This window comes from Balaenoptera borealis (genome assembly GCF_965194805.1).
Source record: "Balaenoptera borealis genome assembly, chromosome: 2".
Classification (NCBI taxonomy): Eukaryota; Metazoa; Chordata; class Mammalia; order Artiodactyla; family Balaenopteridae; genus Balaenoptera; species Balaenoptera borealis.
The window spans coordinates 181268059-181286259 of record NC_138867.1 but is presented as its reverse complement, the minus strand read 5'-3'; the positions used below and the strand labels follow the sequence as shown (position 1 = coordinate 181286259).

Sequence of the window (18201 nt, the reverse complement as noted above, 5' to 3'; positions counted from 1 at the left end):
CCCCAGGGCCTTTGCACATGCTGTACCCAATGCCTGACACACTGGTTCCCAAACTCTTGGCCAAACCTAACTTAACCGTCACCTCTGCTGAGAAGCCTTCCCTGATCACCCTATCTGAACACATGCCCAATTATTCTCTGCCCCATTCATTTTCTTCTTAGCTCCAATCCCCATTTGGTAAAAAATCCCTGCATTTGTCAGGGGTGACTTACCTGTTCAACGTCCATGTCTCCTGCTAGAGCTGTGTCACCTTGGGCAAGACTCTGCCTTCCTCTGAGCCTCAGTTTGTTCATCTGTCAAATACGGGTATGAGCCACCAGGCAGTGGGCCCACAATTGGCCATCTTGTTCCCTGCTGTGTCTCAGCACCTAGAACAGTGCCAATAAATGAATGGATGGATGAACAAACAATGAACAGATTCATTCCCTCTCAGAGCCCAAGTTTATCCTGCTTAGCTCCTCTCTGGTGGCCTCTCAGAGCTCTGTCTCTCTGGGGCCAATGAGCTGGGCTTAAGTGAAGGGGTGCTGGGTCCAGATGTCACTGTGGCATTTGCGTCCCCCATATACGTCCCTGCTCCTGCCTGTGAGGGAGGCAGATGGGCTTATAACACCCAGTGAGTCTCGGCCGCTACATCTCTGTCTGGGGACGTGCCCAGGCCACTCATCAGAGGGCCCATGTGGGAGTGTGTGCGGCTGTTCTCCCATGTGGGTCAGGACCCTTGTGGCCGCCTGGGCCAGCGTCACCCCTGTAAAATACCAACCTGCATCCCCTGCCACGTGTTTCCTCCTGCCAGCTGTCTCTTGGCTGTGAGTTTCAAAATCTGTCACATTGGAGGGGGGCAGGAGGGTGAGGCACATACAAATGTCCCAAGAGGAGTAATGTTAATTGAGCACTTACTATGTACCAGGCCCTGTTCCAAGGCCTTTATTACAGTTTCCACAACTAATTCGCTCACAGTCCTACAAGGTAGGATGTCTGTATTATCAGCCCCACAGTATAGGTGGGGAGACCGATACACCAAGAGAAAACATGACTTGCCAAAGGCAGAGAGCTGGCAAGGATGTTTGATTGCAGCACTACCTCCAAAAGCAGAAAGAACATGGAAAGCAACCTATATGTCCATCCACACGAACCAGTTACAACAGTCTCATATTCCAAAGAATTGCAAACAGGTGTTCCGACCAAAACTTGCACACACGTATTCATAGCAGCATGATTCACAGCAGCCAAAAGGCAGAAACAACCCAATTGTCCATCGACAGGTGATGGATACACAAAATGTGGTCCATCCATATAGTGGAATATTATTCATGTTGAAAAAAAGAAGGAAATTCTGACACATGCTACGATATGGATGAACCACAAAAATACTATAAATAAAATAAGCCAGACACAAAAAGATAAATGCTGTCTGATTCCACTCATAGCAGGTCCCTAGAAGAGTCAAATCAATAGAGACAGGAAGTAGATGGTGGGGGCCAGGGAGTGGGGGAGGGGAGGAGGAGTCAGTGTTTGATGGGGACAGAGTTTCAGTTTGGGAGGATGAGAAAGTTCTGGAGGTGGATGGTGGGGATGGTTGCCCAATGGTGTGAATGTACTTAATGTCACTGAATTGCACACTTAAAAACGGTTAAAATGGTAAATTTTGTTATACATATTTTACCACAATAATTTTTAATTTCAGAAGAATCGAAGCACTGACATATTATACAGTATGGATGAACCTTGAAAACCTTATGCTCGTTGAAAGAAGTCAGACAAAAAAGACCACACATTGTATGATTCCATTTATACGAAACGTCCAGAACAGGCAAATCCACAGAGACAGAGAGTGGATTTGTGGTTGCCAGGGGCTGGGGGAGGGGAGGAAGAGTGATTGAGAATGGGGATGGGGTCACTTTTGGGGGGGATGGGAAACTTCTGGAAGTAAATAATGGGGATGGTTGTACAACCTTGTGAATGTACTTACAAAAATGAATTGTACATTTTTAAGTGTTTAAAATGGTAAATTTTATGCCACGTATATTTCACCACAATAAAAGAAAAAACAGCTTGGTTTATTCTCTCAGTGGAATAGCTGGCAAATGTATAAAAAGTGAGAATCCATGTACCCATAAGAAATGATCTCAAAGGTGTATTGTTAAGTGATAGCAAGGAAGGTGCAGGATAGCATTTGAGTACACACACATATGTAAAAAAAAATCGTGAAGGGAAGAAAAATATACACACAGGTGCTTATGTGTGCACATGTCAACCCTGGAAGGAACACAGGGACCTATAAAACTGGCTGACTCTGGGATGGGCACTGGATGACCTATCCCTGGAGGGATTCCTTTTTCCCCCTGTGAACTCTTTTGTACCTTGAAAGGCAGAAAAGCACGATGGTTAAAAGCCCAGCTCTGCCTTTGACCAGCTGTGTGACCTTGGGCCAGTCACTTAACCTCTCTGTGCCTCAGTGGCCTCATCTACAAAACAGGAATAATGATGCCCACCTCAGAGGGCTGTTTGGATGAGGATATAATGAATTAACACCAATCAGGTGCTGAAAATGGGGCTTGGCATGAGGCAGGTGCCATTTAAGCATTGCTCTTGACTTGTATACACCGTTTCATCTTTATCTATCCAAACAAAGAAATATCTAAGACCAAAAATTTTAAAACATTGAATGGATGGTGTATGGAGAGTGCTTAGTGCCTGGCGCCTAGCCCATGGTTGGCATCTGCAATCTCTGAGCCAGTGAGCTCACCCCTTCTCCCCACTCCCATCCTCAGCCCCCAGGGACTCAGCCTCATAGCAAGTGATGCAACCTGGGGAAACGGAGTCCCTCTGGCCACAGGCATTCCACAACACCTTCCCTGCACAGGCGGTCAGGGGAGGGAGGGCCCTCCTGGCATTTAGTTCTCAGGGGAGGGTCGAGGGTGGGAATCATCTCCTATTTGCCTTAATTAGCATCTCGAAGGAGCTGGTTGCCATGACTTTAGGAGGAAGACACGGGGCTGGGGTGGAGCCTGGCCCAGGGTGCCCCAGGAGCGACTCTATGCCTCCCCCGGTGGCTGGCCTGGCCCATCACTCAGCCTCTGGACTCAGGCTGATGTGGGCCCACATCCAGCCTTTCTTCTCACCACGTGGCCTGTTCCTCTTCTGTGAATGAAGACTAGGAAAACAAGAAATCTTCTTTCTCGGGCTGTTGGGGGGAATTTAACAGGATATAAAATGCCCAGCTGTGGGCTAGGAGATCTAATGACTGTTGTTGCAATTTCATTGAGAGTTAGTGGTTTTAAATATGATCCCACTTATGATCTCCAGACCATTTCTATGCACAGAAAAATGTCTCAAGAACACACATCTCAATGGCAGTAGTGGTTATGTGTCGGGGGCTGTAATACAAATAATAATAATAGCTGGTACTTATTAAGCATCTACTATGTGCTAAGTGCTTTGGATGCACAACTCATTTAGTCTTGAGGTTGGGGGAATGTGACCCCATTGTACTGATAAGGAAACTGAGGCTCAGAGAGGGAATGTGTCTTTTTTTTTTTCAATAAATATAATCGTTTATTTCAATGGTTGATAATTTAAACGTTACTTTAAAAAAATCAGCCTGTTCACACATTTGTGTATTAAACACTGAAATGATTAGAGAGGGAATTTGTCTTAAGGTCATGCAGCAAAGCAGGGCAGAGCTGGGACGAGACACTTCTGTGGTAGTCTCCGCTTCCCCAACTATCCAATTCTGTCCATTTCTCAGGGGATGGTGAGAGAAACAGAAATAAGTCAAAGTGATCCAAATAAAGAAATGTTTGATGCTGGTGCTAAGAGGTCTTCTGATCAAGGAGGGTATCAGTGAGCAGAGTTTGGGGTGCAAGGGGAGGGTGGCTTCTCTAACCTTGTTTAAGAGCCAGAAAAGCCCCCCAAAAGGATTTTCAGCTGATATAAATATTGTGGCTCCTGAGACTTAGACCCCAGAACTGGTCCTTCAGAGAAGGGCTTGGTTGGAGGGAGCTCTTCCCGATCCTGAGCAAAGCCCACAGCTAGACAGCAGGGAGGTACAGCCTGGCCGGCTCTGGTCCATTCAACAAACTCAGGTTGATGATGGTGGGCAAGGCCTAGGGGCTAGGGGAGGTAGCAAGACAGGCCTGGAGACTGAATGCAGCATAGGGTCCAGCATGTGTAGACACTGAAAGGATGGGTGGAAGAATGGATGGGTAAAAACTGGTGGATGAATGGGTGGCTGGGTGGCTGGGTGGCTGGGTGGGTGGGTGGGTGGGTGGATGGATGGATGGATGGATGGATAGATGGATGGATGGATGGATGGATGGATAAGTGGATGGATGGATAAGTGGATGGATGGGTGAGTGGATGGATGGAGGGATGGAGAGATGGAGGGATGGAGGGATGGAGGGATGGACAGATGTGTGATTGGATACATGGATGAGTAGAGGTTGGATGGATAGGTGAGTGGATGGATGGATGGATGAATGGATGGATGGATAAGTGGATGGATGGATGGATGGATGCATGGATGGATGGATAAGTGGATGGATGGAGGGGTGGATGGATGGAGGGGTGGATGGATGGAGGAATGGATGGACAGATGTGTGATTGGATACATGGATGAGTAGAGGTTGGATGGATAGGTGAGTGGATGGATGGATGGATGGGTGGCTGGATGGGTGGGTGTGTGGATGGGTGGATGGATAGATGAGTGGATGGATGGTGGGTGGACAGATAGCACTCCTAACTGTAATGACAATAATCTAGTGATACCATCTCTGCCTTACCGAGCAGACTGTGTGCTGAGCACATGACCTCACCAAATCCTCAGACTGACTTTGGTGGGGGGGGGGGTCCCACTGATACTTTCACTCCAGAGTTGGGGTATCTGAGGTTCAGAGAGGCAAAGTCCTTCCTTAAAATCTCAGTGGTGGGGACTTCCCTGGTGGCACAGTGGTTAAGAATCCACCTGCCAATGCAGGAGACACGGGTTCGAGCCCTGGTCCGGGAAGATCCCACATGCCGCAGAGCAACTAAGCCTGTGCGCCACAACTACTGAGCCTGTGCTCTAGAGCCCACGAGCCACAACTACTGAAGCCCGCACGCCTAGAGCCCGTGCTCCGCAACAAGAGAAGCCACCACAATGAGAAGCCTGCGTGCCGCATCGAAGAGTAGCCCCCCGACTAGAGAAAGCCCGCCCGCAGCAACAAAGACCCAACGCAGCCAAAAATAAATAAAATAAAAAAATAAAATAAAATAAATCTCAGTGGTGAACCCTTCCTACCACTGTCCTGACATTGCCCTTGTTGAGGTGACCTCCCAGTGTGCACACCAACCAATCACCTCTCAGTCCCCAACCTCCTCTCACTCCCAGGAGCATGTCACTTGGCTCGTCCCTCATCCTCCTGGAAACAATGTCCTCACTTGGCCCCTGGGAACGTGCATCCACCTGGCTTCCCTCTGTCCCCTCTGTTGGACCTTCTCAGTCCCTCTGCCAACTTCTCTCCTTCTCTGATCAGGTTCTAGACACAGGACAGCCCTCATGCATCTTCTCTCTTCCTTTGCTTCTTGGACAAATCCATCCCCATGGATTCAAATATCTTCTTCCATCATTGACCACCAGATTTATGTTTGCAGAAGGAATCTCTCCCCTGAACTCCTAATGTCTAACTTGCCCCCGACATCTCCATGTGGGCACCCAATAACACATCTAAGCCAAATCTTGATTCTCACCCCTACCCCACCAACCTGTTCCTCCCTCATCCTTCCATCTCAGCTGATGGCAGCGCCAACCTTCCAGGTGCTCAATTCAGACACTAGTATCATCCTCCGCTTTCCCCTTTTCCCCACACCTCACAACCAGTCCTTTAGAAAACTCCATTGGCTCTGCCTCCACAATCTATCCAGAAAGTGCCCACTTCTCCTCCATCTTCTATATCCTCTGGTCCAGCTCCATCACTGCCAGCTTGGACCAGGGCAGTTGCCTCCACCCTTGCCCCCCCACAGTCTGTCCTGCCCATAGCAGCCACCAGAGGGCACCTGTGAGCACTTGAGTCAGGCCCCGCCCCCTCCTCTGCCCACAAGCCTCCAGGGCTCCCACCTCCCTTGGGGTAAAAGCCCAAGTCCTCCCCTCTGCTCACAAGGTCCTGTGTGACGTGCCCAGTCCCCTCCCTGCCCTCCCCTCCTCCCCCTCTCCCCCTCGCTCACTCTGCTCCAGACACAGGGGCCTTCTCGCTGTTCCTCCAACATTCCAGGCACAGTCCTGCCCCAGGGCCTTTGCACAGGCTGTGCCCTCCGTGCCTGCTCAAATGCCACCTTCTCACTGAGGCCTCCCCTGACCACCCTATTTCAGATTTACCTCCCGACACATCTTCATCCTCTTTTGCTCCTTGATTATTTTCCCTTAGCTCTCACCACCATCTGACCCACTGTACACATGTACTTGTTTATTTTTTACTGTACAATGTCAGCTCTTGTTAACTGAGACTTTCATTCCATTCTGTTCACCATTTCCTCCCAACCTAGGAAACCTAGGACAGCATCTGACACACATTTAATATCTGTTGAATAATTAAATGTTTAAGGGAAGTCCCAAACCATTGAATGAGCTCCTACTATTGCCAGACCTCGGAAGATTTGTCCAGGGAAAAAAGGAAATACAATTAGAGACAGGTGGGTAACCCAGGAAAAGACCACGCCCATAACCAGTGCAGACCAGACTTTCCTGACCTCAGCTCCAAAATGTGGCAACAAAAAAGGGAATACCTTCCCTCTGAGGTCTCCCTGGGGGCTGCGACGTGCCTCCCGTACCATGAACTTGGACCTCCACCCTTGGCCTCTGCTCTCCCTTGCACATCTCGAGTTTCTGACTTAGAGGACGTTTCTCTTCTGAGAATGCTCATGGAAGCCTCTCACACTCTGGGCCAGCAGCACGTGAGCCTGGGAAGAAAATGTAAAGGTCAATGTCTATAATTAAATTTTCCCTGAGATAAAAATAGCATCTTTGTAATCGTTTAAATGGTTCTGAGGGAAGGAAGGAAGGAGAGAGAGAGAAAGAGAGATGCCTGCAGTTAAAAAATTACAGGCTCTGGTCTCAAGCCCACATGAGCACCAACTATCCCTAGTTGAGTGACCTTCTTCGCTTGTAATCTGGTGTGTGTGCGTGTGTGCGAGCGTGCATGCACACACGCGATCATAGGAAACTCCAATTGATGCTGATTGTACGCTAAACTGGGGTCAGGAAGTCTGCCTGGAGATGGGGGCTGAGCTGGGATCATGGGTTTCACCCAAATGAGTGGACCCTACATGGAGGACCCTAGCGGGTGACACAGGGAGGGATGAGGTGGGTCTGTGCCCTCTACTCTGGGCCTTGGTTTCCCCTCCCTACACACTGGTATGAGACTCTGTTCTCTTGCTGCCCTTCTAGGGAGAACATCCCATATGTTGTTGGATCTGGGCTCCCCATTCTGTCCCCCGTTCTCAAATCCTCCCCCCAACTCCATCCTGTGTGTGGCCCCGGGGAGAGAGAGAGGAAGGAGAGGTACATCCACATGCCACTGAAATAAATTTCCTCCCTATTAATTTTCTATGCAGAAAGATTTATCATCATCTCCTCTCGCCTTTCTGCGGAGTTGACATTGAGTCAAAGAACCTTCCTCCCGGCAGGGGTGTGTGTGGGGGGTGTCACGGGCCTCTTACCTGGAGCCTCTCCCTCTGCTCCCCTCTCCAGCCCTCAGATTCTCTGCTTGGGCCAGTCACTTCCCTAGACCAAGCCTCAGTTTCCTCACCTGAACTGATTATTTCACACCCACATTCACAGGCTCACAAAGAAGGTATCATGATGTCAGCATGCTGGGTTGAAAAATAAAACAAGTCTTGATGTACTGTTCGTGAATTAACCCAGTAGGTACTTACCAAGCCCCTACTGTGTGCCAGGCTGTCCTAGGCATCAGAGAGGCTGCAGAGACACACACACCGCGGAGGAAACCCCTTGCCCTCACTTTAGCAATTAACAAAATTGAATTTGTAATGAGGGCAGAAGCAAAGCAGGTGTTTCAAGATCATGTACCCATGTGCATAGAAAAAAGACTGAAAGGAAAACCATCAAAATAGTCACAGTGGGTCTCTCGGGAGAACTGGATGTCTGAGAACTGGGTAATCTGCATCAAAAGGATACATCCCAAACCTCATGATCATGATGCGAATTTCACCTTAATAAGAATTAAAAGAAGAAAAGCAAAGAGAGAGCAGCCCTGGAGCTAATGATGATGTGACATTGACAGTACAGATAAAAATCTCAGACTAGGGCTTCCCTGGTGGCGCAGTGGTTGAGAGTCTGCCTGCCAATGCAGGGGACACGGGTTCGAGCCCTGGTCTGGGAAGATCCCACATGCCGCGGAGCGGCTGGGCCCGTGAGCCACAATTACTGAGCCTGCGCGTCTGGAGCCTGTGCTCCGCAGCGAGAGGCCGCGACAGTGAGAGGCCCGCGCACCGCGATGAAGAGTGGCCCCCGCTTGCCGCAACTAGAGAAAGCCCTCGCACAGAAACAAAGACCCAACACAGCCATAAATAAATAAATATTAAAAAAAAAAAATCTCAGACTAGGAGCTTCATGGGAGGAAATCCTGAATATATCTGAGAATCCAGAATCAACAAGTGAAACAATATATTTCTAAGGACAAGGAAAAAAAAATAGGGTAATCTCATTCAATGAGTCACTCACAGGAAGGACTTAATCAGGCAATATTTTGCATCAAGAACCTCCATCATGCCACTTTGCTAAAAGGATATGTCCATTTCTTTCAATTTTTCGTTTGGGTATTTGTGTGGAAAAATTTACTTGATATATAAAAGGCTTATATCGATATTTCCAATAAAGTTGTTTTAAATTAGTAAAAGAGAAGGAAGGAAGGAAGGAAGGAAGGAAGGAAGGAAGGAAGGAAGGGAGGGAGAGAGGGAGGGAGGGAGGAAGGAAGGGAGGAAGGAAGGGAGAGAGGGAGAGAGAGAGAAAGAGGGAGGGAGGGAGGGAGGGAAGAAAGAAGAATAAAAAGAAAGAAAGACCTTAGAATATATATCTGACCTCCGATTAGTCATTCCAGGACGTTTCCCCAAGAAGATAATTGTGGATGGGAACATACAAGTAGCTACAAGGGTGTTATTTCCTGGTCTATAACAGCAACACATCAGATACAACCTAAGTGCTTAGCAATAGAGGATGAATTTGAAAAACACTATGCTACCATTAAATAAATTACAATGTGTATAATTGCATAGAAAAAAGACTAAAAGGAAGCACCCTTAGAAGTTTGCACACCAGGGCAAGATAACAGCCAAATTTCATTTTTTCTTTTTAGTATGTTGAGATTTTCTAAATTTTCTGCAGTGAACGGTGTTACTTCTGTGGTCGGAGCAGGGATAAACAACATCAGTACATCCTTGTTCTTAAAGAAAGAAGAAAGAGTGAGAAAGGAAAACCTGGGTAAAGTTGGGGGTGTGGTGGGGGGCATGATCCTGACTCCATCATTATCAGCTGTGGCGCTAATAAGACATGATCTTGGTTTTCTCACCTGTAGAATGGAAATAATGAGATCTACATGACCGCAGGGGTTTAGGATGAGGATTTGACAAGCCCAGCTGTGGAGGGCATTACAGGCTCTCACAAGAGGCTGTCACCTCTTGTCTAGAGACCACCCCAGTCTCCTCTGGCCTCCTGGCCTCCATCTCTGCCCCTGGCAGCCCAAGAGAGTTTTTGAAAGAAGTCACAGATTAAATCTCTTCCCTCGCCTGCTCAGACCCTCCTCTATTCTATGAAGCAGATACGGTATCATCAGTTCCACTTGGCAAATGATGAAACGGAAGCATGAGGACGCTATACCCCTTTCTGGGGTCTTTGGTCCCAAGATCACACAGCTATTGAGGAGCAGATCCAGGACTTGAACCCAGGATGGTCTAGCTCTCAAGGCTACGTGCCTAACCATTGCACCACCCAACCTGTCCCCATTCCCTCCCTGCCTTCCCCTCCTCTGTCTCTCCCCCTCGCTCACTCTGCTGCAGCCACACGGGCCTCCTGGCTGTTTCTCCAACACGCCAGGCACAGTCCTGCCTCAGGAAAGTCAAACCAGAATGAGATTCTGCTTTGCACTGATCAGATTGGGAGAGAACTGGAAAAAAATTGGATGAAATCAAGTATTGATGGGGGGTGAGGGGAACGGGACTCATATACAGCAGCTGTGCAGCCTGACGACATCAAGTAAAACCCCAGAGCAGGGGCTTCCCTGGTGGCGGCAGTGGTTAAGAATCCACCTGCCAACGCCGGGGTCACGGGTTTGATCCCTAGTCTGGGAAGATCCCACATGCCGCGGAGCAACTAAGCCTGTGCGCCACAACTACTGAGCCTGCGCTCTAGGGCCCACGAGCCACAACTACTGAAGCCCACGCACCTAGAGCCCATGCTCCACAAGAGAAGCCACCGCAATGAGAAGCCCACGCACCGCAACAAAGAGTAACCCCCCAACTAGAGAAAGCCCGCGTGCAGCAATGAAGACCCAATGCAGCCATAAATAAATAAATAAATAAATAAAAACAGAGCAGCAACTCCGGCCCTCAGCAATTAACCCAGAGAAGCATCTGCACGTGTGTGCAAAGACTCATGTTCAAGCATGTGCCCTGAGGAGTTGGTGACGTGTCCAGCAGGTGGGGACATGGTAGATAAACCATGGAACATGCATCTTATGGAAACCCATGCAGCCATTAAAAAAAGAGAGACTGGTCCACATGTCCTAACCTGGCGAGGTCTCTGAGATGAAGGTTATTTGGTCCTACGAGTGGGATACTGCCTGACCTGGTAAGAGTGACTCATTTAGGGAGGGTTAAGTAGCTGTCAGGCACCATGCAAGCTACATTGTGTGAATTATTTCATTAGATGCTCCCAGATAATGGAGGCACAGAGAGGTTAAGCAACTGACCCAAGGTCACACAGCCAGTGCATAGCAGAGCTAGGAATTATACACGAGTTCTTTGATGCCCACCTCTGTGTTCTTACCCTGTCTGCCCCTGTTGGATCATTTATTCGTTCAACAAACACTGATCATCGCTGTGTGCCTGGCACTATTCTAGACACTGGAGGTCCAGCAGAGAGCAGAAGGGACAATATTTCCCACCTTCCTGGAGCTGCTGGAAGCTGGAGAGAGACAGAGAATATGCAAGCAAACAAACAACAAATGGTCGTTTCAAATACTGATAAGTGATAGGCAGAATTGAGACAGGGTGATGTGGAAAAAAAGTGATGGAGTGAGGGGATGCAACTTTAGCTGGGATGACCAGGGAGGGCCCCTCTGAGGAGGTGACATTTGAGCTGAGACCTGAATGATGAGAAGGAGAAAACCATGGGGACATGTGGAAGAATGGTGTCCCAAACAGAGGGTATAGCCTGTGCAAAGGGCCTGGGGCAGGACCATGTCTGGCGTGTTGGAGGAACAGTGAGGAGGTCCATGTGTCTGGAGCAGAGTGAACGAGGGGGAGAGAGGGAGGAGGGGAGGGCAAGGAGGAGATGGGGCTAGTTGTGCAGGGTCTTGTGGGTCTCAGGGGGACTTGGGCTTTTACCCAAGGGAGATGGGAGCCCTGGAGGGCTGTGGGCAGAGGAGGGGTAGGACCTGACTCAGGTGCTCACGGGCACCCTCTGGCTGTTGCTGGGAGGACAAACCATAGGGGACGTGGGCAGGAGCCGGGGGACAGTACTGGTCCTGGTGGGAGATGATGGGACTGGACCCAGGCGGACGCAGAGGATGGGAAAGAAGTTATAAACATTCCAGCTTCACCTACCACCACCGTGAGTGGTTTATCCTCAGGGTGGTGGCACGTTTCTCCCCATTACCACCTGCTTTAGAGAACCCCCATGATCAGCTGCAGCTGCCAGAGCCTCCCAGCCAGCAGTGCCCTTTGGGACCCAGAGACACACAGCATGGTCCCCAGGCCACACAGCAAGCCAGATGCAGGACCAGACCTCGGGACCCCAGTGCCGCCTCTCTGCTGGCTCAGCTGTGCTCTGCCTCCTCTTCCAGGGGCAAAGATTAGGAGTTTGTTGACTGGTATTATTTTTATTGATTTTTTTAACAAGTGCTCAGCAAAAAAGGTTTTAACACTGAAAGTCCCTCATTGCAAACCAGGATGGTTGATCATCTTACTCTGATGGGAAAACCATGTGAAATACACACACACTGTGCATAGGTGGAATGGGGGTTCCTCAAACGGGGTTGATGACAGTTCCTGTCTCATTAGAGTCTGTGAGGGGTGGTTGTGACAATAAGTGTCCTGGTTTTGTTTGGGGCTCTGTAATAAGGTATTGTCCCATAATTATAGTTGGACCTTGCACTTGGATCTGAGCTTCCTAATGGCAAAAGGGAAAAGAGAAACAGAATTCCTTTTTTTTTTTGGCCACACCGTGCAGCTTGCGGGTTCTTAGTTCCCCGACCAGGGATCAAACCCAGGCCCTGGCTGTGAAAGCGCCGAGTTCTAACCACTGGACTGCTGGAGAATTCCCCAGAAACATAATTATTTTTTACCTGAAACAAAAAAAAAAAAGCCCTGGTATATAGCAAGCACTCAATAAAATTCTGGCTCTTACAGGGTGGGTGAAGGACCCAGGGTTTCTCATAAGGGCACCTGTTTGGGGGAGAGGATGCTTCAAGCTCCTTCTAAAGTGTATTACAGCAAAAGTGACCTCAGATATTTCTGCCCTGGATGGACGAAGAAGTTCACAGTGAGCCCCAGCGGGTCTTCAGGATGTAATAGGCAACTCCTCTGTTGCTCTACAACCTTCTATGGCTCCCACGGCTCTCTGGAGTCAATCCAACCCCCTCTCCTCCAGACCACGGTGCCCATGACAACCACAATGTGTAACTTAGTCCCCCCACCCCTGAATCACCCTTAGCATCCACTCACGTTCCCACCTCCAGACCTTTGAACGCAGTTTTCTCTGCCTGAAATACCCTTCTCTGCTCACCTGGAGAACCACTTAGGGCCAGAGGCAGCCCTTTCCTTTCAGGAGTCCTTCCCAGTATCGAACAACTATTCCTGGAGCACCTATGGCAGGAGTCAGCCAACTGCAGCCCTCTGGCCAAATCTGGCCCCCTGCTTGTTTTTGTAAATAAAGTTTTGTTAAAACACAGTCATGTCCATTCATTTATATGTGTCTATGGCTGCTTTGCTGCTACAGTGGCAGAATTGGGTAGTTGCAACAGAGTTCATCTAGCCTGCAAGGTAAAAATATTTACAATCTGACATTTCAGAGAAAAAGTTTGACTCCTGACCTAGTGGATGCCCAGCCCTGGGCTGGATGTGTGGACACATTGGCGAAGGAGATGGACACAGTTCTGTCCTCACAGGGCTCTTGATTCAGCGAAGGAGACAGATGACAAATAAAAATCACAGGTTCTGAAGTTAGCCCCAACTCAGATGGACACAAAATATGGCTGCTTTATTTTCCATAATTCATCTTAATTTCTGATTCAGAAACCTCCACTTCTTCTAGTATCAGTTCCTCTTGGGGGTCCATTTGCTGAAGCCATGCTCCATTCCTGGGTCTTCTCCAGGACCAGGGAGGAGTGCACCTGATTAGGGCCTTAGCCGTTCATCAACCTACACAAGTGGCCTCACTGCCCTTCCCAGCCTAATTGGAAACTTCTATACATCAGAAGACACCAGAAACCAAAATAAAAAGAAGTAACAAAACAGTATGGTGGTCCCTCAAAAATTAAACATAGAATTACCATTTCATTTAGCAATTGCACCTGTGGGTAGATACACAAAAGATTTGAAAGCAGGGACTCCAAGAGTTACTTGCACACCTGTGTTCATAGCAGCATCATTCACAGTAGCCAAAAGGTGGAAACAAACCAAGTGCCTGTCGACAGATGATGGATAAACAAATTGTGGTCCATCCATACAACGGAATGTCATTCAACCTTTGAAAAGGAAGAAGATTCTGACACCTGCTACGACATGGATGAACCTTGAGGACATGATGCTTGGTGAAATAAACCAGACACAAAAGGACAAATACTGTTTGATTCCACTCATAGGAGGTCCCTAGAGGAGTCAAATCCATACAGACAGAAAAGATGGTGGGGACCAGGGGCTGGGGGAGGGGCATGGGGAGTCGGCGTTTAACTAATGTTCCCTCTCTGCCCTCACCTCTTATTCCCTACCTTGTTGTCTCCCCTCCAGCCACCCAGCCTCCTCACTGTTTATCATTATTATAGTTGTTGTTATTATTAAAAACTCATTTATCTATTTTATTGTGGTAAAATATAGGTAACATAAAAACGTTTTAACCATTTTTAAGTGCACAGCTCAGTGACACTAAGCACATTCACATTCTTGTGCAACCATCCCCACCTCCATCTCCAGAACTTTCTCATCTTCCCAAACTGAAACTCTGTCCCCATTAAAAACTGACTTCCCATCCCCCTCCCCCAGCCCCTGGCCCCCACCATGTACTTTCTGTCTCTATGGATTTGAGTCCACTAGGGACCTCACATAAGTGGAATCAGACAGTATTTGTCCTTTTGTGTCTGGCTTATTTTACGGAGCATAATGTCCTCAAGGTTCATCCATGATGTAGCAGGTGTCAGAATCTCCTTCCTTTTTTAAGGCTGAAAAATATTTCATTGTATGGATGGACCACAATTTATTTATTCATCATCTGTCAGTGGACACCCGGGTTGTTTCCACATTTTGAATACGGTGAATCATGCTTCTATGAACACAGGTGTAAAAGCATCTGTTTGAGACCCTGCTTTCAATTATTTGGGTTATATATCCTCACTGTTCTTTGAACATACCAGGAATGATCCTGCCTCAGGACCTTTGCACTGGCTGTACCCGCTGCCTGGAGTGCCTTCTCCCAGATCTTTCCACAACCGGCTTCTTCTCATCTAACCCTGGCAGCCTCAGGCTGACCCAACCATCGCTCTTCATCAGGACACTGGCAACCTGGCCACCCAGAGAAATCTCCACCCAGAGAAGTCTTGCTCTGAGCAGAATGACTCCTATTTTATCAAGGCCCTCTGTACATGCCTTTGAATCCTACCATATCCCTGCCTTGGAGCCCAGATACAGTCATGCGGGAATCGTGAGAAATATTTCAGGGTGGATGACAGTAACAAAAAAATGATACACTGATGCTAATAATGATTATAAAACAGTCACCATGTATCACACTCCTACCTCGTGCCAGGCAGGTGGCTAAGTGTTTTGTGTGTGACATCTTGTTGAATCTGGAGAGATGGGGATGATCACTGCACCCATTTTACAGATGAGGAAACTGAGGCTCAGCCAGGGGAAAGCACTTTCCCAAAGTGGCATTACCAGGACTCAAACCCAGGTCTGTCTGCTCCATTGATCCCAGCTCCATGGTCCCCAGGGAACATAATTCAAGGCAGATCCATATGGGGTGGGTTATAAGGGCTGGGACAGGGTGGCAGTATCCACCTGGCCGCCTCTGTATTCTTCGCAGTGAGCAAATCGCACCCTGTTAGATCTCCCAGCTTCTGTGTCCATCGTTTGATTTTTCTCTTCATCACGTGCACTGCCCCATTCGCCCATTGTCTGGGCTGGCTGGTTTGTATCATGCACCATCTAGGACTTGGCAAAGAGCATCTCCTAGCAGGATGCCTTGCTGCTGTTTGTAATAATGATGTTTTTGTGTGACATCATCCACATGGCCTTGGTCAACCCTCTGGGGTGGGCACCATGGACATCCCCATTTTACAGATGAGAAGAATGAGGCTTAGCAAGGGGAAGTCTCTTGCTCAAGGTCCCACAGGAAGATTCGAGTCTGGGCAGCCAGACTCCAGTCCTCAAGGCTGCACCACCTGGCTCTGTGCCTGGTTGCATGGTGGCATTTTGCTTTATTATTTCCCGGGTGCCCTGTTAATCGTCCGAACCAAGCGATTAAGCACATCCTTTATATATGGCCCGATGTCTAATTGTCCAGACCGTGGAACCAGTGACTCAAAACCTCCCTTCCTAATTGTCTTTCCTGCACAATTAGTACCTCGTTATTTATGGTTCTGTGGTTGCCTGAACTTCTGCAGTCTACCGGCCTTGCTTCTAATCATCCTGACTCCGTAATTAATGCCTTGTACTAGGCCATCCCCTTTGCTCTGTGTAGTTAGAGCCATGCTCATTCCTGGGGTGAGGGCTGGCAGTGCCCAGAAGAGGAAAATGCAGCCCCTGCCTACAGGGAGGTCATTGTCTAGTTGGGAAGACAACAAGCAAATGCAGAATTTGCTTTATGCTCATGGGAGCCACAAATCCTGGTTGTAGAGTGAGGCACAGATTGAAGGTGCCCTCTGCTGGAGGAAAGGCAATGGAGGCTGGATCATGCAGGATGCATAGGAGTTTGTGATGTGGAAGGGAATTCCAAGCAGAGGGAACAGCATGTGCAAAGGTTTGAATGTTGGAAAGAGCTGGGGATTTGGGTGGGGAGGTTAAGAATTAGTGAAACAGGCTAGAGTGTAGAATTATGACAGGAGAGAATTTAGGGAGAATGAGAAAGACTTAATGGGGGGGGGTCCTATATGAAGACATTGAAGAGCAGGTCGAGGGGCTTAGATTTTATCCTCTGCGGATCCACAGGAGGATTTGAGCAGAAGAGAGATTTTATCAGGTTAAATTTTTAAAAAATAATTACTCTAGTCACCTTAGGGAGAGTAAATTGGAGGGGGAGAAAATGGAGGCCATGAGACCAGGAAGGAGGTGATTTCTGTTCTCCAGAGATAAAGTTAAGGTGAAATTGAGTGGTTCAGAGGCTGTGGGGAGGGAAAGGGGTGGATGGATAAGAGAGAGATTTAGAGGATAGAACGGACAGGATGTCGAAACCGATAGGTGATGGGTGAGGACGTGGGAGGAGGGGCAGTGGATGCCCAGGTCTTTTTTTTTTTTTTTTTTTAATTAATTAATTAATTTACTTATTTTTGGCTGTGTTGGGTCTTCGTTTCTGTGCGAGGGCTTTCTCTAGTTGTGGCAAGCTGGGGCCACTCTTCATCGCGGTGTGCGGGCCTCTCGCTATCGCGGCCTCTCTTGTTGCGGAGCACAGGCTCCAGACGCGCAGGCTCAGTAGTTGTGGCTCACGGGCCCAGTTGCTCCGCGGCACGTGGGATCTTCCCAGACCAGGGCTCGAACCCGTGTCCTCTGCATTGGCAGGCGGATTCTCAACCACTGCGCCACCAGGGAAGCGATGCCCAGGTCTTTGATCAAAGGGGATGTGAGATGGGTTGATGGGGCCATTCCCAAGAAGAGGAGAGGAAGGTTTGTAATGTTGAACCAGAGGAGGGACAGGCTGGCTGTTCTTGTCTGGAGCACAGAAAGCTGTTCAGTGCTTGGGATCAGACTTGGTAGGAATCACCAAAGCTACAGGAGTGGATGAGTTCACCAAGAGAGAGAGCGGAGACTTGCAAGCAAGAAACCAGTGTCTGTTGTTATAAGTCACTGAGAGTGCAGGGCAGCGGGCAGGGGCAGGGGATGTTTGTTATTCGGCATGATCACAGCATTAGCTGGATACTACACTCTCCATAAACAGACTCTGAGCCCTCCGAGGTCAGGCCCCTTTTGATAGACATGGAAACGTATCCCATCTGGAGCAGCTCCATCTACACACCTCAGAAATCACCAACTAGACAAGAATCCAGCCTCCAGCAGCTGCTCCCTGAATTAAGAAACTCAGGGGGTTCCAATAGGTTCTGTAGTAAATTACCCATGAAAGTACCAGGGAAAACCTAGCTCGGAGCGGGGGAGAAGAAGACCTGTGATGATATATCTACAGGAAAAAAAAAAAAAGATTTGGGAGCTCAGTGGTGGAATGTTCTATAAGAACCTTTTAAAAGCAAACACAGGAGACATGAGCAGTTTTTTAAATGACAGACAATACAATGGAAGATAATATATTTTAAACCCATATCAACTGTTAACAGACCATAAAAATACAGCTACATTAATCTGAGCTGTCTGTCACGGGCCCTCCGAGCAGCTGTGTGATTTTATAGTTTCGCTCTTGGAGGTTTCCTTGACACTTTCACAAATACATCTCAATTTATTTGGATAAGGACAATAGAAATATTGAGCTTTTTTGTTTTTCTTTCTTTCTTCCCCTCTTCTTCCTCTGCTGGCTTCCTGAACAGATATGACGGAGCTGGCCGTGCAGAGCTT

General features: G+C 48.3%; 1 protein-coding gene and 1 long non-coding RNA gene across 2 annotated transcripts in view; one reads left to right on the top strand and one right to left on the bottom strand.

The window, feature by feature from the left end:
- PTPRS (protein tyrosine phosphatase receptor type S) overlaps positions 1-344 on the bottom strand; it is a 121486-nt gene extending 121142 nt beyond the window's left edge. Inside the window, exon 1 of the mRNA XM_082379269.1 lies at positions 213-344. Coding sequence (XP_082235395.1) covers positions 213-293 — 81 coding nt within the window. The 5' untranslated portion in view covers positions 294-344. The remainder of the gene's footprint in view (positions 1-212) is intronic.
- A 10215-nt stretch (positions 345-10559) lies between these two features.
- LOC309622932 lies at positions 10560-17757 on the top strand. The gene is made up of 2 exons (XR_014241214.1): positions 10560-16923; positions 17242-17757. It is a non-coding gene; the product is annotated as an uncharacterized lncRNA (long non-coding RNA).
- The last annotated feature ends 444 nt before the right edge of the window (positions 17758-18201 follow it).